The sequence below is a fragment of the Harpia harpyja genome, chromosome 4, assembly GCF_026419915.1.
Source record: "Harpia harpyja isolate bHarHar1 chromosome 4, bHarHar1 primary haplotype, whole genome shotgun sequence".
NCBI classification, from domain to species: domain Eukaryota; kingdom Metazoa; phylum Chordata; class Aves; order Accipitriformes; family Accipitridae; genus Harpia; species Harpia harpyja.
The window spans coordinates 8588091-8609643 of NC_068943.1; the positions used below are offsets into that span (position 1 = coordinate 8588091).

General features: G+C 36.3%; 1 protein-coding gene across 1 annotated transcript in view; it reads right to left on the reverse strand.

The window, feature by feature from the left end:
* GPC5 (glypican 5) overlaps positions 1 to 21553 on the reverse strand; it is a 732586-nt gene that overhangs the window by 576200 nt on the left and 134833 nt on the right. Inside the window, 1 exon segment of the mRNA XM_052785786.1 lies at positions 18920 to 19045. Coding sequence (XP_052641746.1) covers positions 18920 to 19045 — 126 coding nt within the window.

Consider the following 21553-nt stretch of genomic DNA (forward strand, 5'->3'; position numbering starts at 1 on the left):
ACAAACACGTGCTTGCCTTCAAAGTTTACAAAAAAAAGCTGCTTTGAAAACCATTCATGTCTTTGAAGGCTAATGATTCATTTCTTTTTTCCTATTTTCAAAATATTTTCAAATCCTGACATCTCCCCTTCTAAGCATAGGCTGAAAGAAAAGATCTTAACACTCAGGCTTTACAGTCATTAAATTTACATTTATTTTAGCAGGATACTTGTACTGCACAAATAAAAGAACAAAAAGATATTAAGGAGAAACTACTTCATCTGGATTAATACCATTTAAAATGTTGCCTTAGAAATGATGGGTTTCAGTAATCGGTTGTTAATCCGAAGAAACAACCAATAATGATGACTGATATTTTAGATTGCTTTACTAAGCAGTATATATACTTAAAAACTGAACAAACAGGTGATCTGTCACTTCACCTAGTCATCCATCACTTGGTGATTATACTGAAGGGCCCCTCACTGTGTACAATTTACTCAGTGTTCCAAGATTTCAGGGAATGGGGTAAAACCATCCCACAGTCTGAGTTTTTTTCCAGCTCTGAAGCAAACACTAGGGAGTTTAATCCACTGTCAGAGACATTTGCCCTTTCAAAAAGCAATGCAATCTCCAAGACTGCAAAAATGCAGAGCAGCTGTTTCAAAACAAGACAAAGTCAGTCCATTAGTCCACTGAACGACTACACTTGGTAGCTTTTCAGTAGTGGAAGAAAATCAAATCTAACCTACTGCACAGCTGGGAGCGTTTGGCCACCCTTCTGTGAATCTCCCGCATTTCATCTTTTTCTCTCTCTATCACGGAGTATAGTATCATAGCGTTCACCCATTCATTCAATTTGCCTCCTTTGCTTTATTTATTAGTGTTGGACCAGGTAACCTTTTGATACTGCTTACTGAAATGAAAGGACTAGCAAATCAGTATCCTCACTGCCCCACTTTTAAGTTCATGTTTCCTCCAACAGTCAAAAATTTCTCTGTCATTCTGCTAAGACGATCCCTTTGTTCTAGATCACCACAGTGGCAGGATTTTGAAAAACATTAACTCCTTTATTATAACAGAAAAAATAATGACAAATAACTATAGATCAGTAAGCACCCATAATATTGTGAAAATCATAGGTTTTCATACTAATAACAACTTTGGTAAAAACAGTAATTTTTTTAACCAGTACAGCTATACGAATTGTTATTATAGCCAAAGCTATTTCAGAAAAAAATGCCTAATACATGAAGATTCTCCCCCTTACTTTAAAGGATTAAACCATTCTGCTGCAGGCATCTTTACACCCATAATACTGAATCCACACTGAGTGAACAACTGTACCCAGGGAGTATAACAAGCAAACCTTAATAACAGACTCAGCAAGAAATCTCAGTCATTCTGATATCTTTTTGTGCAAGACAGGCTGAGAATGCCAAGGAGCAAAAGCCACAAGTAATTTGTAGCATTTCACAGTTACATTAACACCTCTAATTGTAACTGACAGGGCAATTAAGGCTGAAAAACGTCCCAGTACAGTGGCTTGTACATGATGATTGTCCCACTGAAACAACAGATCATGTATTCTATTTGGAGGAAAAGTGTTTCACTTTATTTTCCTCCATTGAAGTAGATGTCCCAGTTCATCATGCCTCATTAAAAGGTTTGTGTTGCTATAAACATAATTATTTTAAACAATCACAAGCCTTTATATCAAGCACGTAATTTAACAATTCCCTTTTCAATACCAGTATCAGTAAGATTCTTTTTAAAAAAGGATGTTAATTGTTATATATAACCCATTTAAATAATGAGTCTTAGAATAACAGGAAATATTCTGAATACAAATATATTTAGGACATACATTCCCCCTCCCTTTTTTTTTTTAAGGAAATCCAGACAATTGCCCTCATGTGCCTGGGTTTGCCAGGTTTTGTACACTGGTTTTCCTAACAGCCTCCCTTCCTCCCACACACATGCACAGTTCCCTATGGTGAGCCATAACAAGCCAAGTTATGTCCAACATCAGCAAGTAGTTAAATTCTGTAACCACAAATTTACAGAAATTTGTTTCTGTAAAAACTTGGTGCTTAGGGCCCAATATATACAATATAGATATTTGGAGGGGAGAGAATACTTAATTAGACCTACTCTAATCCCAAGAGACTGAATGCCCATTAGTAGTTAGGGTATGTTAGGTGCAATCTTCAGGCACACCTTACCATTGAGCTTCATCTGAAAGGAATCCTGTTTATTTGCCCCAGGACTGCTCCATAACATGAACTGAAGTAACTGGAGATGATTGAGAGATCTGTGTCAAAAGCACACTCCTGATCCAAATTAAAATGCTAATATAGATGCATCTGTATCTGCTTCTTCAAGTAGAAAGCAGGTCAGTAACACATCCACAATTTAGGAGGAAAGAATTCCTCTCCAGTTTCTGCACATATACTAAGGATTTAAAACGGGTGGGATTTTTTTTCTTCTCTGAGAAGTCTCCCACATCTTAGCTGTTGACTGTTTAATTTCTCAGTTGCATCCTACTAATCATTTACTATATACATTTGTATATCAAACATTAATAATATCTGGCCATACTTTACACAGCTATGATTATAAGCATACAGAGGAAAAACAAAACAAAAAAAATAAGCCCAAATCCCACAACTTTATGCTGTATTGCAATCTTAAAGAATATATATGAATAAAAATAGTCTGAAGGCTGAATAAGGATGTAACTAGTTCTGGCAATTATTAAAATAGATTAATATAATGACTGGTCTTAGAAAAATACCCAGATCTATGTCCAAAGTGTGACAGAGGTCATATTAAAGGTGAGGAGTGGATTTCAGAGTGTGCTTTTGTTACCTTTCCCAAACTACACTCAAGACAGATTTAAGGAAAAAAAAGAAAACACAAACCAAACCCATAATTGCAAATGTCATGGCAACACATGGGCCTTTACAGGCCTGAAAAGCAAAGTGAATCCATTAACATGCCACCAAGATGTTTTAGAGAGCTGGAGAACCTGACATATGAAGAAAGGCTGAATGAACTGTGTTCAGCCTGGGAAAGACCAGGCTTAGGGAGGATCTCACCACACCCTTCATAAAGCACCTAAAACATAGGTACAGAGAAGGAGGGGATGCTCTTTTCACAAGGATGCACAGTGACAGAACAAGAGGCAACGTGTAAAAGTTGCTCAAGGGAAATGCTGTCTGGCTATACGAAAAAAACATGCACCCTGTGATAATTAAACACTGGAAGAGGTTGCCCAGAACACTGGTAAAATTTCTGTCACTGAAAATCTTAAAAGACTCAGCTTGACAGATTTCTGAATAACCTAATCTATGGCCCTGACTTCTTACTGATGTTTGGACCAGTAATTCCAGAGGTCCCTTCCCAACCCAGGCTTTTCTCTGTTTCTGAGCCCTGAGTAACAACAGAAGTTCTACACACAAGGTGAAAAAATAGTATAAAAAAATATTATCTTTTTTTCCCTTTGGAATCCTGAACTGCAGCAGTTCATGCGTGTTTTTACTGTGAAAAGGATAAATAGCAGTATGCATTTGTTTGGTTCACACTGCAAACAATCAGAAAAGTACTGAGGCATAGGGCTTATATCCTCCAAGGTTTCTACCTTATCTGCTACAACCTGGGTCCATCAGTAAGAGGTATGCTAATGTGAAGAGGACTTTAAAGAAGCAGAACCTCTCATGACAAGTTTGGAAAACTACATGAGCTATTACAGGCAGCATCGGCCTTGCCCTCTTCTCTTCCTCTCTCCTGACAAAGGCTTGGGGGAAGAATTTGAAAAATGGAAATACAGGTAATAGACTAGATAAGGAGGCTTCTTTTCAGCTGAAAATGTGAGGGAAAATTTGAAAATATTTTGAGTTTCTGTTGCTTTTAATCTTCCTAAAGAAAGAAAGAACTCCTTGAGATTGTGCTTAGTAATTTGGCTTTCGTCATGGCAATGGCCTACTACAGACTTCCAAAGGAAAGAGGATTTAGCCACTATCTTCTTCCATTTGTGTTTGGTCTGCTCTGGACACCCTTGGGCTCGTGGAGCAGGGCAGAATGATGACTACTCAGAAATTGCTTCTGATATGGAAGTTACTGGTCACTGCCTTCCATTTCTCTGTTCCGTAGAGTGATCAGTGCCCTTGCTTTTTTCTGCACTCTTATTCACCCTTCTCTAGTGTCCTCCTTCCCTTAAATACTCCAAGTATTTCCTCATGACACACCACTTAAAAACTAGTGGCTGCCAACACTTGCCTGCATTAGCTTTGTACAGCAATTTCAAACATTTAGATGAAATAAGTGGAGAATGAGTCAGATAATTCAGTAATATGTACTGGAAACTAGTTTTGGGTGGTTTGGGTTTTTTTTTTCCTCAAAGCTCTGAGTTGCTTGTTTAAACATAGCTAAGGCCAAATGAAGTTTGTGTTAGAAGAGACTGTAATAGCACATGGCATAATTTACAAGAAGTTGAGAATAATGTAACCTTTTTGTAGAGTTCAAGACACTGTTGCAAATCACAGCTCTGATCCACTGCCATATTAATCAGTTTTTATATTAATATAGATAGAGCTGCATTGTTTCATTAGGCTGTTACATAGCATGTAACACACTGGTCAAAGCCAGTAAATCTCTAGAGAAAAGAGGCAAACCCCAGAGGCCTTTCTTTACCTGAGGATTCCGTGCTATTGCTAGTTCACCTTTTAAATCTAAATTAAAGCAATGGAAAACAACAAAAGCAAGCAGCATTTTCACAAAAGACCACCCACAGATATTTCCTTGCAGAATAAGGTCGGTAACAAGGCTTCTCTTTTTGGGCCTGCGACAATGAGAATTTACAGTCTTCTCCACTGGGTGGCAACCCAGGATGCAGCAACAGAAAGAACTGCTCTCTCCGGAGGGCCACCAAAAAAAGTTTTTGCTTCTCTTGATGTTGCGCTTGGCAATGCTATGAATACGTGGAAAAAAAGAAACTTTGAACAAAGGTGACAGATTATGGCCTAATCAGATTGGATGCAGTTCAAATGAGTATTGACATAGCCCCCCCCCCCCCCCCAATCCCATTTTTTGTTTGTTTCTCTTCAATCATAACAGGGTTATGAAATGTGAACTATAGTTGCCATTGAAGTGTTTGAAAGTAATGCTGACTTCTGACAAATGGTTTCTCACATGCATCATTGTTACAGTTCTGCAGGTTTTTTTAGAATGAATGATTTTAATAGTCACTTGAATTTATAGTAAGAAAATGCAAGACGCAAACAGGGAAAAAACCTCAAACACTACGTCTCTGATTGGTTTAAAACACAGAATGCACTTCACCTGTCAAAATCTCGTAGAACAAGAAGGACTCCTTTCCAAAATACTTGCAAACAGACTCACTTTGTTTTCTAAAGTTATTCTGTGGCTATCAGAAGAAAAACCAGGAATAATAAAATTACGAAGTCCACTTTGTCATTGTTGTAGCATGATTAATATGACTCCAATGAAGTGAAAATAAAGAAATACAGTGCAAAGAAGAAAGGCTTGAAGTGGAATACAAAGTAGAGACAATAATATGGAAATCAATGGGAAAAAGATGTGAAAAATACTGCATGAGAGAGCTGTGCCAATATGAGGTAAACTAAAAAATGTTACAAAAAAATGAGAGGAGGATGACAGATTAGAGGGAGAAAAAGAAAAAAATCACACAGTATTTTCCTCCAAAGAAATAACAGGAAATAATGTATAAGATTGAGCTCTTCATACTGTATGAAATTAAGAAGAAAAAAGTTCTATCTTTTTGTCACAGTGGGGAAGCCCATAAAACTTCAAAACATTTCTGCTCTAACTTCTGGCTCTCACTTCCTAGTTCTGAAGGACTGCTGCAAAGCAGGACATTGTGGATCCACAGTACACACGCCTTGAAGTGAATGCACAAGTGTGAGTGATTGTTAGGTTACAGCTGTTTTACATTCGAGTGCCCAACAATCTTTTTTTCTTTTTCTAAGAAGAAAATGGTTCAGAAATATCCAGTCTAGTATCACAGAGAAGAATTTCAAATGGAGAAATGTCTCCACTCAAGAAGCTGCACTCTCTAAGCAACCACTCTCTAAGGTTAGCCCGCAGGGACTTGGAATAAAAATACACAGCTACACTTTCTCCCTTCTCTTCCTTGGGTACAGTCCCCCAGTTTCTGGCAATTTATAGAAAGCAGAGCTATGGTGTAACTTTATCAAGAGTCCTTGATGAATTACTCCATGATTTTGTCTAGCCATTCTTTGAACGAAGATACACTGTTGACTTCCACAACATCCTGGGACAGAGATTCTCTGATTTAATTACACACTATGTGGCTAAGTACCTTCCTTTTTTAGTTGGCTGGCCAGACATCATTTATTGTTGGTAACTGTGAAGGACTATTGCCTATTCACTTTTTTAAGCTTGTGTGCTGGAGATCTGTTTTGGAGTTAGATCTCCAAATGTTCCAGGAAAGTGGTCTCATTTAAACAGAAAACCACAGTCACAGAAGGACATATTATTGTCACTATTATCATGATGTCCCTTTTTTTTTTTTTTTTTGGTGATGAAAAACATGCCCCAGGGTGGCTAGTTTTAACATGCTTTTTTAATGTGGATTCATCATGGGTTATTTTAATTGTGATGATATTGGTACTGAAATTTTTTTTTGTTTGGAAAAAAAATTTGCAGCAGAAAGTTTCTCTCCCAAATTTTCTGATGTTATCAAGGTATTATAGTTAGTTTGAACTCACTACAAATACTAAGGTGAAAGCAAAAAAGTATTTTAATTTTACCAAATGCAGATTTTTACAGAACAGCAATGATATTTTGAGACAGATGTGGGTAATAAAAATATCATTCCTTACTGGAAATCTGGCTTGCTTTCCAGGTGTTCCCCTCAACTACCAGCTGACCTCAAGACTTTTAATACAATTTCCCATAGCTGGGATCTATTCATTTGACAATGTCTGTCCTCAGGCTTAGCTTCCCCAAATGGAAGCTAACTTCAGAGTGAAATCTCCACTTTTGTCCTATCATCTCAGCAGATTTCAGCTGATGGGTTTCATTTATCCCCCAAGTTTACCTCCCCCAAAATTAATACAGTTAGGGAATTCATCTACCTTCACATCTTCCAAAAAGCTCCTCACAACAGTGAATTTAGTTGTGTTCAACACCTAACTGACAGAAAAAAATAAATCTGACTACAGTATGTATCTGTACCTCTTCATTGCAGGCAGACAGGTGAAGGTAAAGTAGCATTACCCCCAGATGCACACAAGTTCAAATGCATAAGCTCAGAATTATTTTATATACACATATGAGAAAAATGAACTTATTACACTGCCTATTTATCAGAATATGAGATTTCCTAGGACATGAGTTGGTCTGTCCCTAGAGAAAGAATTTGTTCTCTTGCCACAAAATGATAAACTTATCTATTCAAGGTCTATTTCATGTTTACAGAAAGGGGGGGGGGGGGGGGGAGGCAATGCAAATCCCAAATAGTTTAAATCTTTCTGGAGGTGATGGAAGTATTAGAGAAAACTGCTCATCTGAACAACTGTAAGATCTTTTTACATATGGCTTCTCTTCATGTATTCCACTACAACTTGTGTACACAGCTGAGACAAGAGTTCTTCTTGTCATGTGCATCTGTTTGACTCATCGTATGTGCTGTATCTATCACACTGCGAACTGTTCCAATGGCAGTGTTGAAGCATCTGCCACATAGGCTCCCTCTCCAGAGGAGTTCAAAGCCTAGAGGAATCTGAAAGAAGGAAGCAGCAAAAAGCAATTCAATGAGCTTCAGCTGATGTTCAGAAAACTTGTTTTTCTTTTACCTTCAGCGGTCATCTTCTGGTGACATTTACCTAAGGACGGTGCACATTGGTGCACCTCTAACTACAGCTCCCTGAGGCACAAGGTAGAAGTGACCCATTTCTGTACTTTCTTTCTGATAGCCATGAAATATGCTTTGAATTGCCTCTACTTGTTCTCTTTGGGGGCAAATCTTTTTCCATCAGACCTACACATCTTTGAGGGCAAGATTCAGATCATCTAAGCTACACAGCTGCTCTGTGCTGCTTGCTCCAAGCGATCACAACCTTTAGAAACAGCCAGTCCACTAGCACTTCGTAGGATGTGTCTCTCTCCATTGACTATACGGACTCAAGAAGTCCAGATTAGATGCCTAAGTTTTGCAGAGCTGAAGATGTCAGTTGAATCCCACCCCCAAAATGAAGTCTTCCTTGTATACTCAAATATGGCATTATCAACGTAAGAATCCAGGAGAATCAACAGCATTAACTGAGACATGAGCCAAATTATTTTTCACAGGTGTCTAAGCAAATAAACAACTTCAGGCTGTTTGACTCAACATTTTTTTCTGCAAATACACTCCTTTACTAAGGAAATAAAAGTACAGAAGAGGGGGCAGAGTCTAGCTATCAGCTCTTGAACTGGCTGGTAAAAAATTCTCCTTTGAAAAACTAATTCCCTAGATATAAAAATATGGATTTGAAATTAAATGATTACTGCCAAGATCTCTGTGAATACAGTCTGTGCTGTCAAAAGGCTGAAGGGCAGTACTACAGAATGAGTTTTCATTGGTTTGGACCATAGTCAAATCTTTCCTGTGCTAGAAATATATTCAGTCAAGAGCCAGTTGCCCTTATCTTGGGATTCCTGTTCAAGGAACTGAAGAAAATATAGTGATAATCTGCAAATACAGGAGGCTTTTGCTCAAAAAATAACTGCAATGATTTATGCAGTCTCTTTCCATTAGCTGCTGTCTAGAACCACTGTACCATTCAGTACTGCTCTTCTACCGTTCAGAACTGCAGCATGTTAACTGACCATGTTTAATACTTTTCAATGGAAAATGAAACATCCTTATATCAAAAACATTGTTTGTTAGGATTTTTTTAATTATTTTTATTTATTTTAAACAGCTTCTGTACAAGGATTTCAAGATGCACTGATAATATATTTTTCTTCCCTAAATAGAATAGAACATGTTGCTTTGATGTTTGAACTGAAGGCAATAATATTAGCTATCTGCCATGCTATCTTTGTAGATTCCAGAAGTATTTCATTAAACAACAAAAAAAAAAAGCAGTTTTATTAGACTGTAACATAGCATAGGCTTATTGCTTCCTCTATTATTGTTGTACTTATGTGTGATTCAGAGGTTTTAAAGACATCAGGATATGAAAGTAAGACATATTAAAAGAAGGATTAGTAGGAACGTACTCGTGTACAGGAACATAAGCTTCTCTCAAATACTGTTGTCATCATATTTGGAAAAAGGACACAAACACACCAGTTTTTATAGCACTTTATAAGAACTGGAGACTTAAAACCTGGAGTTCTAGATGCCATAACCTCTCCTGCAGTGAAAAATAGGCTTTGGAAACAGAGGGAAAATGAAAAAAAATTTCATATTCTTTCCATAAACACCCTAACTCTCTCCAAATCCATTCCCAATTTTATCTAACCCTTAAAATGAAACAACTTTAAGAAACTATGCAAAACAGAAAGTTTTATACCTTATTCAGGAATATGTTCCATCTTTGATCAAAGGTACTGAGAAAGAGCTAGAGTGGTGCTTGGTCCTGCACAATTCTTTATACTGGTTACCCCAGTTACTTTCATACATCACTTTGAGCAGAAGATCAGCGCTAGCAGAAATTGATCAACACTGCTATATGACATCATTACTTTCAGAATATGGATCAACATGCGTACCTAATTTTCTGGTGAATTATCCCAAACACTTAGACATAATGGTTCTGGATCAATCTCCCAGGTTTAACACTTAGTGTTTAGGGTATTTTGGTTTTTAATCTCAGCATAGATGTTTCGTATTAGTTTGCTTTTAGATATTTTAAACTTAGATAACATAAATTCTACCACTACCTTTAGACTGATGCCCTTTACAGCCAAGGGGCAGAAACAAGTCCTTCTAGGAAGTTCTATCCAACCATTTAAAGATTAAATGAATTGCATCCTACAGGGGTCCATTTCTCTCTTTACTGAAAAAGAGATGAATAATACCACAACTTTTAGCACAGCAAGCTCTTATTAACATAAGACATAAATGTGTTTAAAAATTAACGTGACAGAGATTCACACCTCACACTCCTTAGGAGGAAAAGCTACATATTATTACACAGCAGTATGCTATAGTGCAATCCCTCCATCCATAGTCATGGGATTTTTCTCAAATATACATCATGATTCCTAACAGTATGAAGGAAGGTCTGCCGGTACTCCTGCCTATTACAAGCAGCAGAGAGATCTCTTTTATTGTGGAAGGAAAACAGTTCATTGTGAGTTTGGACTGTGTTTTATGCTTCATATTTTCTTTCTCTGCCTCATAGGTAGCAAGTATGTATTTGGGAATAATCTGAACAGTCTCCTGTTGCATGAATGTAACAATTTAATTCTGCTGCTTTGATCTGTTCCTTCATAATAACTTCTCATGAAATCTTAGGCAGTACCTGAACATGAAAACCTTTCAGATTTGGACATGACTATTCACACTAGTGCTTGACTGTGTCATTTACTAAGCCTGCAGCAAGGCACATATAAGTGTGTTCATGTCCTTTTCGTTAGTTTTTGCTTCAGTCTTTTTTCAGAGATAGTTGTCACTGAAGCACTCCTAGCAGGTATGTGCTTGCCTACATGGCTAAACTCAAAACATCACTTGGAACATATTAAAGATGCAAATGCATTACATGGGCTAGCAAAACACGATTAAACTTCTGTGTGGGATACTATGCTTTAATAATTAAAATTCTTTCTAAATTAAAGTAGCTTCAGTTTGGTTTATTCATTCAATGAACTGAGGAAAAAATGAGCTAATGTCACTGATTTCTAAATTCACAGTCTTCATTAATTCAGCTTAATTTTCCTGAGTGCCCACATGTGGGTGAGTGCTAAAAAACTTTGGCCCTAAGAATGCAGTGTTAGAATAGAAACAGTTAGAACAAAATCGTCATTTTAATGAATATAAGACAACTTGTGCCTCTCTTCATATAATTCTAAAGGAATAAAAGAAGAAGCCGAGCTGCTAAGGAAGATAAGAAACCTTAACTTTTATTAAAGAACAGAAGATACGGTATTTTGAAGTACATGCTCGTAGACTCCCAGTTGTGAATGGCAGATTAGTTTTACTTCATTAGAGAGGATCTAATGATTCTTTTGACTACAAAAGCAGCAAGAAGAATTTCACATAATTGGAAAGAATAATATTTATTTCTAGAAAAACTAATGAGTGAACTCATTCTTTGAATACATTAATAAAACTTACAAATACCAATTTTTTATCATCTGTATTACATAAACAACATTAACAAAATCAAGCTGTATACATAAAAATCTACAGAATATTCACCAAAATAGGACTATATAAAGCAAATTTTTTCTGAAATAGAGAAAAACTTACTGCGAACTTTTGCCATTAGACACACAGGAAACATCAGTGGTTTTCACATAAGACTCCCAACCAATTTCCAGATCTCTCAAATCACCCTGCTTGAGTATCTAAGTCAGCTGTGAAAACGTAAAAAACAAAAACCCCATCATAATCTAAGTTTCAGTAGCGTATTTTCACAGCTGGTGCAGGATGCTCAATGAAAATCTGACCTATAGCTGTCAAGAGAAAGTCTTTGGCAGACGTAACATAGCAATACAAAGGTTGAAAGGAATATCTGTGAATGCTGCGGTGCTGAACATTAGCACACAGAAGTTTGCTGTCTGGACTGGTAAGCCTGCAGTGTTTATAGAGGACTGCTGTGAACATTACAGTGAAAGAGTACCCCATAGAAGGTATTTCACAACCCAAAATATTGTTTAAAAAATTCATTGAGAGCTGTTGTATTAAATTGCCATGGCTAAAGGTGATAAATAATTTGTTTTTAGAAATATAAAATGTTGCAGAACATCACTGTGTGAGAGGGGCCTCATTGTAAAATATTACTGAACTTATTATTTGAAAGATATCCTGTATATCGAAGTTGAATTCAGTTAGATCACATTTCTTTTATAAGAACTTCAGTGAGGCACAAATACACAAATCTTCTGTCTAGTATAACCCGCTATGATTCACAGTTATTTATTTTATGTTGGGCTTATTTTTGAACTATGCAGCAAAGCCTCTTGTATGAGTTTTCCTTGGTATTAATATGAAACCGTATTATACAAAAAGGAGATGATAGATTTTTTTTTTTTGCCTCTATTGTTTCATGTCATAAACTATGGTAAAGTAGTCCTGAATTCCCTAGGAAAACCTCTAAGAGTCATCACTAATACTAAATCCTGGAGTAAGTGTATTTTTCTATGACTGTATAAAATGAAAGAACAGAACACTCCAAAATGAAGGTATGATGATGCCATAATTCAAACTCTTGGAATATCCTTGGTCACTGGTCTTTCTCATGCCTATCTTTCAACAGCCTTCTGTGACTTTATATTATTTATTTAACGTGGCTCTAATGTTTTTCAATTTAAAAGTCAATACATTTTGTAAATCAGTACCAGCTTAATAAAAATTAATTCACCTGGTGTTACAACCCTTCTATTATAACCCCTGCTGTGCATGACAAATGACTCGAATGTTTCTAGGAGAAACACTCCAGAAAATTATATATTTGCTCAAGCAAACAAAAGGAAAAATAGATCATTTATTTTCAGGTAGTCAAATGCAATACATATTTTGCTGCTTTTACATAATTAAATAAATTCCATCCTCAAGAGTCATGGGGTTTATCTAAGTATATATTGAGAACTGATATTACCACTATGAAAGCAGGAATTATTTTATTTTTATATCTCATGATAAAACAGAGAACAAACCCCGCAACTAATATAAACAAAGGGATCATATACTATTTCTTTTTCTCCCCTGATGTCAGACTTGGATCTCCTAAAACCATCTGACACAGGGATCTGAATTTCAGCTCTCATATAAACTACCTAGTTTTTATATAATCTATCATCAAGCCAGTATCCTTCTTTCTTCTAATTTTTGTCTTTCTCTGGAATGAATAGTTCAGATTGTATTCTCCACTAGAATCCCCAAATTCATTAAGCTAACCTAAAAATAATGTTTAAGGTTTATCAAAAGAAAAGACAACAAAAAGTTGCCTCCAGAAAACCAGCAACTAGAATAATATAATTATTTTTTGTTATTCAATTACATGTTGATGCCAGAAGTAGAAATGCCTTTTGTTTTCTACGTTGACACAGAAAAATTTATCATAAGCCCCTCTCATTCTTCTAACAAGTCAAGTAGGATCAATAAGAAATGATTTGTGACTGGGGGGGGGGGGGGGCAGGCAGTGGTAAAATTAATGGTGTTGCTCATTGGTCATCAAACATATCCTGATGTCAGTAGTTTTTCAAATGAAAATGTATAAATTGTAATGAAAAAATCCTCCTGAATTCAGGGAGGACCTTTGGAGCCCCATGTTCTTATAGACCAGATGACCTGATTTTTCATTACAGTCCAGGTGACTTCACTTCCAAGCATCCTTAAAGGGGCGGCAGCAATTCAAAAGAAAAATACTTCAGATTTCAGGCATTTGGATTTAACAATTTATTTAATTTTCATTTTCCTTACAAAACATTCAGCCTAAAAATATCTTTATCCACCATTTACCTCTTAAGTTGACTCAGTGTTTTGGTATCTGAAAAGTTCTGGTTAGCTTGCTGTGGAACGCTATTGGTGCTAAGATTTTATGAGTTCATGGGAAGACTGAACATTCACATCTCTGGGTCAGGCATTTCCAAATTTGCAGATTGTGAGGAAGCAGATATTTACAATTGTTTTTTTCTCTACACATCTGTCACTGGTCCTTGTTGGCAATAGTGTATTAGGCAAAGCAGTAAGAGTCAAGTTGCTCAGGCAAATCTTTTCCATAGGTGGCAAGTGGTGCCTTTGATGGCAGTTTACATTCTGCTTCATTCTAACGTGATGACTAGCTCAAATAGAAGAAAACTAAAAGGAATTCATTAGATCTCCTTATATCACCATTTATCTTCTCTTGTTGGCTAAGAACAGATTCAGGATGGTACTCTTGTTTCAGAATATTTAAGAATCAAAAGAGAAAATTCCTTTCCCCAGCCTAAGAGCTGTGCTAAAGCTAAGCATTTATTTGATGATAGATGCTTATTATAATCACTTTCTAACAACTTGCTTAGCAATTAAAATCAATCATGCTGTTTAATTCCTCTTAATTTGGATACTTTAGATATGAAACTCTTCCTTCCAAACTTGATTAGCTGTTTTTAATAATCTCCATTACTCCTGAATCCTTCAACACACATAATTTTACTATTTTCTTCTCTCATATCTATTTTTATTTCAGTGGAATCACTCCTCTGTGGATTTTTAATCCATCTCTCTTCAAATTCTAGCCAGGCACTCTGGAGTACCAAAACTGTATACATGTCAGTTAAACCACTTTATGTTCATGAATGAGAACAATCTCAGTCTATTTGCACAACTCCAGTTATTTTAGCTTTAATGCTAAGATCCACTGAAAGTCCAAACTGATGCATGCAGTTCTTCTCATATGCTTTGGTAGTGCATGACTTATTAATTGCAATTCCTCTTTTTCCATTGAACCTAATGAATCCTGTAACACTAAACTCCAGGTACTTCATCGTGGCACTCAGTGGAAGGGCTGAAGACTCCTCTGAGACGTCCCCTCCCTCATTCTGCAGTGATGTGGACCTTGCAAGAGTAGTCTTGCTCCTGCAAGTCCTGCCCGCTACCAATCTTGCCTGACATGAATACAGGAATTTGGGGATTCTGGTCTCAGTTTTTGATAAAAGCATGAGCATGCACTGTGTGACAGGCTAGATTCAGAACAATTTCTAGTTTCAGAATCAAGTGCCATACTGCCATGACATTACGATTTGGGGGAAAAAAAAAAAAAAAAAAGGCTTAAACCAAAAAAAGAAACAGCTCAAGCATATGAAATGTCAACTGTTAAGTAAGCTTTCATTTCAATAATACCCTCTTTTTCTTTTTCTGACCTTTTCCCATCCAGGCTTGATAATCTCTTAGATGGTATTAGAAACAGCAAAGGCTGTAAGATTTATCTGAGCTATGATATTATAGCTGTTAAAACCTTGAACTACTTCCTTTAGAAAAAATGTACGGAAAAGGAGAAAGAAGAACTGCAAAGATTTTTTTAACACATATCTATCTTCTGTCTCCAGGGCTTATTGCTACTTGCAGCTTGAAACACAGATACAGTAAACAGTCTCAGCAATCTCTTCAGGTCCTGATACACTCACACCAGGATTATGTAGCTTATGATATTGCTTTCCCATGTCAGGCCCAAAATTGCAGTCATTACCAGCTATGGCACATGATTTTTAAATAGAAGGCAAAACCAGACGGAAATTATGAAGAATCTCAAACCAGATAAAATCTATTTATCTTTAACTAATTTGAACATACAGACTTTCCCCCATCTGTGCCAGGAACACTGCACAGATGAATTCACCAATATCTTTATTTATTACGGGGCAGGGGGGGGGAGAAAAAAAGAAGAAAAAAAGAGAGTGAGTGTACAGGTTCAGGTGTTCTTCAGTATTTACAGAGAAAAACGATGATGCCTGCTCCAGTCATTATTGCTTCTAAAATGTCACAGTATCCTGGCATCATGGCAACAGAAGTTGAGCAACACAGGATTTAGATAATCCTAGATTCAGAATCAGAGAGCTGGAGGAGATTTTAAGAGGTTATCCAATTTATCTCCATATCTCCAAGGAAAAATCAGCTTTTGCTGCATCATTTCTCAGTGCCTTGTCTTGCCTGTTCTTAAACATCCTCCTTCAGGCAAACGCTGGACCCCAAAACTACCTGGTTTTGTCCCTTATTATCCTTGCCACTAGAAAACTCTCCCTAATATTTAATCAGAATATATTTTAAATGTTTGCTATGTGTCCTAGCCATTATGGAAGCAGGTAACAGACACTTTTCTTCCCCCTAGCAACAGCCTGTTTGCACTTTACATTTTCTCTTAACAGTTTTTCTTTTCCAGGTTAAAGAAATCTAATTCCTTGACTCCTTTTTTGTAAGCTGAGTTTCCTAGATTCTCGATTGATCTCATAATACTTCTGGGAACACTCTACAAGTATGCCACAGCTTTCCTGAAAATGCTAAAACTGGGCTCAGGCTGAGTTTCATCAAGATCATTTTGAATGGCTTACCCTGGTTTTTGCATGTTACTAGTTCCTTCTAATCTGGTTTGCCTGCACAATGGTTAGGCTCACTGCCTCCAGTCCACATTCCTAAAGCCTGATGTCTTAATTTCCCTTCACGATATCCCCAAACACAATCACTTCTGATGCTGCTCATCTCCCATCAGATCTCTTCGCTAGTTGATTGATTCATTGATCCATTTCAAATGTCATTTCCCAGCATAATTTGTGGTGCAGAACAGGAGCCTTTCTTGCTCAAACACAACTTCCTTGTTTCTGAATTTGTAGAATTTGTTTGTTTGACTGTGTTTCTGAGGCTGACTTTGACTTTCCATAACCAAGAGAAATCTCCAGGCATTGCACACCCAATGCATGTGCCCCTCTCCTGCATGCTTGTGTCACATGTGCCTTGTTTTCATAGCAGGCACACATATGTGCCTAAGCACAAAAAGAAGAGAGTGCCCATTTTTCCCTAGATTAACAGTTCTGTAATAATAATAATAATAATAGTAAAAAAACCCCTGATCTCAGTCAAAGCGCAGGAAAGATTTTTTTCCCCTTCAGTTACAAAAGAACAAATATAAACAAATAAAATTGAACAAAGGACATTTTAACTGAGTAACGAGGCAAAATGAAGAGGAGGAAGAGGACAAACGTGAGCACCTTCATATAGCTACTGAAGCAGGAGAATATGTACCACAACATATTTCGTGTACAAGTAAAGGTACTGAGATGTAGGAACTAATCCGCAGGTCTCAGCTCCAGTTGATAACCTAGAGCAACTCAGAGCATCCTGCTCTTCTGCTTTTAATCAGCTGTCTGTACTTCTAAATATTATCTACACTTCAGCTCTTTCAGGAAGTTAACACTAAAATTTACTGACCAAAAATATAAATATATATATTAACATACATATGAAAACAAAATATTTTAGTAAGGAAATTTATAAGTTAAACTAATATCAAAGTGGTCTTACTTTTAAGATATAGTGCTTTTGTCACCAGTTATATCTTTAGGTTGATCCACAAATAAATAAATTGCATTAATTAAATATTTTTAGTCAAATTAAATTACTTTTAAAAAACACTATGGTCTAGGATTTAGTAGAATGTCTCATTTCTGTGTAAGGACTTTAGTGTCTAATCAATCAAAATCAAACAGTATAGTGCTATAGTATAAACATAGTAACAGTATAATAATATAACTAAAATATAATAATACCATATAATAATATAGGTTTGAGAAGATATAACACATTAATAATGTTATAATGTTAATAATAATAACTAAAATATAATAGTACCATATAATATAATAATATAGGTTTGAAAAGATATAACATATTAATAGTAAGACTGTAAACAGACAGAAGTAATGATACAAGTACCTTGTTCTTAGGAAATCTGTAATTACAGGATGCTTACTTCAAATTGTTACTGAAACATTTGGTAGGAATAGTATAACTTATTTGGGGAGGGGCAGCAAAACAAAAGCCAGGAGGTAAAGTTGATATTAAATCTCAAATATAGATATCTAAAGAAGGAACACGTCATCTTGAGAAGATTGTTGAAAGCTTAAGACAAAGGTTCCCAATGAGACTATCAAGGGAATTAACCACTCATTGGGCCTTAGTGCTGCCAAAGCATTGGACTACCCAAGAAGATAAAGAAAAGTAGGCCTGTAGCTGTTTGCTGAAAGGGTATCCATTAAGTTTCCTTAGGTATCATTGATCAATAAATTACAGCTGCCACCTAACCTTTTTAGAGACACCTGAGGGTGCAGGCTGTCACTGTTCCTTCTATGTGGTACCAGCTATCTCCCACTTTGACTCACTTCACAGCCTTTAGCCACCTTCTTTGAAATGACCTTTGATATTACCTACTAATAAACGCTGTATTAACACCATGATCTTTATAAAAAAGTAATTGCAATGAACCTTTTAATATTTTGCTCTCTGTCATCACAAGGACTTCCTGCTCAGAGAAATACTTGTTCTGGTGATGAGAGCAATAAAGCAAAACCATAGAGATCAGCTCTCTGACAATCATTCTGACATCCACAAATGCTAGTATTTTGTAAGCTGTGAAATACATTGATTCCAGAGATACACATCCAGGAGCATAGCAGTTCATTATTATCTCTTCTTTGCCATTGCTGCTGAATGATGTCTCCCAAGATGCTGCATACATAAAAAAATACATGTGTTTCACCTCTAAAATGTTTTATCTTCATGTTTTAACTTTTAGCTCTCTCCTGAGACACCATATATATTAAGAGATTACTTCATTCTTCAGACTCAGAGAAAGTTTTAAGCAAATAGCTTGAGTCTGTTATCACCTACCCTGTATTAAAAGGAGCATTTCATAAAGATCAAGCTCAAACAAAAATCCATATTCTTTTTCTCCAACTGTATTTTGTAAATGCCAATTTAGCTTCTTTTCCAGTATAGGTTTAGGTGCCATAAATTTGAAGGAAAAATGTCTGAAGAACAGCAGAATTCTTTGTTTTTCTCAAAACAGAGACACAGGCAGATTTTTTTTGCTGTTTACAGGTGAAGCCTGAGAGAAGGAAACCCACCCTGCTTTGTTTTTCCAACTAACCTTGACACATATCTAGGGAAACAATGTACTTGAGCTGGAAGCTCCTTTAGAGAAACACGAAATACAAAAGGAAAGACAAAAGTGAGTCACAAAGGTACCTTCTTACAACATCTTCTCCGTTCCAACACGGGAGTCCATTGGCAGCTGCCAACTCATTACTGCACAGCTGATCAGCCAGGCCGCCGTAAAAGGCTCCGTAGAGCCGGAGGTGGCTGATAAATTCTCTGCACAGGGGAACACGGGAAATAATTGACAGTGTCAATCAATAACATTAAGCAGTACTGCCGTTGTGTGTTTCTACAAGAAGATAAAGAATGTGCTTATTCTATTACTCTCCATTGGTTCCAATGATTTTTTAAATCAATTTGTCAATTTCCTGTTAGATAAGTTTGATTCTCTCAGATACATGTCAGTAGTTTACAAAGCTGATACTCTTATTGGTCAAAGTGAACAAAACCACTTTACTCATGCTCTGGAACAGGAATTATTTTCCTCCAACCTGAAATTTTCTTGCAGAGTTGTGATGCAGTTTGCAATGCTACACTTGTACAAATATACTAAAAAATGTTCCAAAAAAAGCACGTAGCAAATACAAAAATAGGTGTCTATGAATAAATCATCTGTTTTTCAAAAGTGCTATCAACTAGTCTCCTACATAGTGTTACAAATACTACAAAGAATATTTGTTAGAGTTATGGAGCAACTCAAGATTTAGTTAAGATGGGTTTAAGAGGTAGGTGTTAAATATTTAGTGGATACTTAAATAACTGTCTGAAAAATGACATCACTTTTATCATGTGCTGTGCTGGTAGGTTATAAATTATGTATTGCTATTTTAAATAATTGTCAAGATGCCCAGAGCTAATGATAAGTTTTTGTACTTAAATCAAAACAAATGAATGAATTTTTAGTTAGTATGTTTTTAACTGGATTGTGATATTTATGTTTATAAATTGTATTGAAAATCTCTTCCTGGGAGACTCACTCCTGCTGTGAAAAATTAAAATATTTACTCATTCTGGTTTAGAACATCACACTATACTGAGTTATCTATGACCTGCAGGCACAAAGAAAGGCACCAGCAAATGCTGTACTCACTGCTCTGCAAGCCCGCAAGCTTCACTTTATGTTAACTTCTTGTATGGTGTCTGGAGTTGTGAAAAAAATGCCAGAAATATTCTATACATTTCCCTATATTTAGTCAATGTAGGCCTAAAATGGCATAAGGAATTAAATTAATATTGTTTACTCCAAATTAAAACATGAGTGATTATATACAGTCCTGTCATTTAAAAAGCCAGATGTTCTTTCTTGTAATTGTAGGGCAAATATTTTACACGAACCACAGTGATTTAGATTTACTATGCCTATTAAATGTGATATGAGTGCCCTACTAAGTGTAAAACTGCAGTTCTGAAAATCTCAGGTAGGGTCAATTTTGACTATGCATCATAAAATTGCCTAGGCACGATATATTTTAAATATGTAAATATGGTTCATCCACACTCTGCCAGCCATAAATAGTTGTATCTTGTATTTCTCCATCCCCAAAATTGCATCCAGTGTGTGCAGTATGTTTGCAATTTTCCTCCATTTCCCATTGAGTGGGATTGATTTTGATTTTGTCTATGCTTTGGCTTTACATTCTGGATGAAAACTAGTGTTTAGAGAGTCCTCTCATAGTAAATAGTTGGAATTTCTTCTTCTGCAGAATCAATCCATGTGTAACACAGAAACTGAAATAAATACAGCTGCCCTAATATCTTGTGACAAACCGCATTCTAACAGAAAGGTCATTCAGTTTATTAGTAAATACATCCTGAGGCAAAGCTAAAGTTAATACAGAACTAATAACTGATTTCAGCCCCTGTTGATGTCTGACCAAACTAGTTAGAAGGGCAGATGGTATGAATGTCAATTTTCACATCATCATCTTCTGGACCAGATAGCATGTAATTATAGGCAGCTGAGCACAAATGTGCAATTACAGTCAGTGGAAGCTGCAGATACTTCTTATCTGTTTATTGTGTTCATCATAAAATGTTCATTTTTTTTACAATTTTGTTCTCCATGCTAAAAGCTGTCTGCAATGTTAAGTTCTGGAGGAAAAAGCATTATATACTTTCAAGTTTGTATGTTACTATCGAAGGTTCTGCTTAGAATTTTTTTAAATTCATCTGACAATTTTTGGTGTCAAAAGCACAGAGAAATTTCCTTTTCTTCTTGTATCACATAGTACTAGAAAATACCAGCTTAGGTCTGATGGTAAAAATAATTTAGGAAAAGTTCAGGCAGATGTAGTCCACCACGTACTGTAAAATGTAAACTTTCATCTGGAGATGCATTTGAAAAATCTTAGGAAATCAGGGAACTCTTAGGAGTCACACATTTAATGGAATCATTTTGTTCATTTGTTTTCCCTGAGATAACTGTCAATGATCAAGTCTACACAGTTTGGGAGAAGCCTATGCTTTTCTGCTGAAGCCTGTGAAAGTTGCTGCCAGCAACCTGCTGCCAGAAGTACATGGGAGGTAAATAAAGTGGAGTTAGACTCAGAGAACAGCACTTCCTTAAAAGCAGGCTGCAAACCTTTGCTGAAGTGGCTCTTCCATGTGAGGAATTGTTACAGTTGCCATGGGAATACAAAGTGAAATATAAAGCGATTGTGACTAATAAGGAAGGAGGTGATCCAGGAGGCAGCCAATGAAGATGATATCAACTATGAAGTTGTT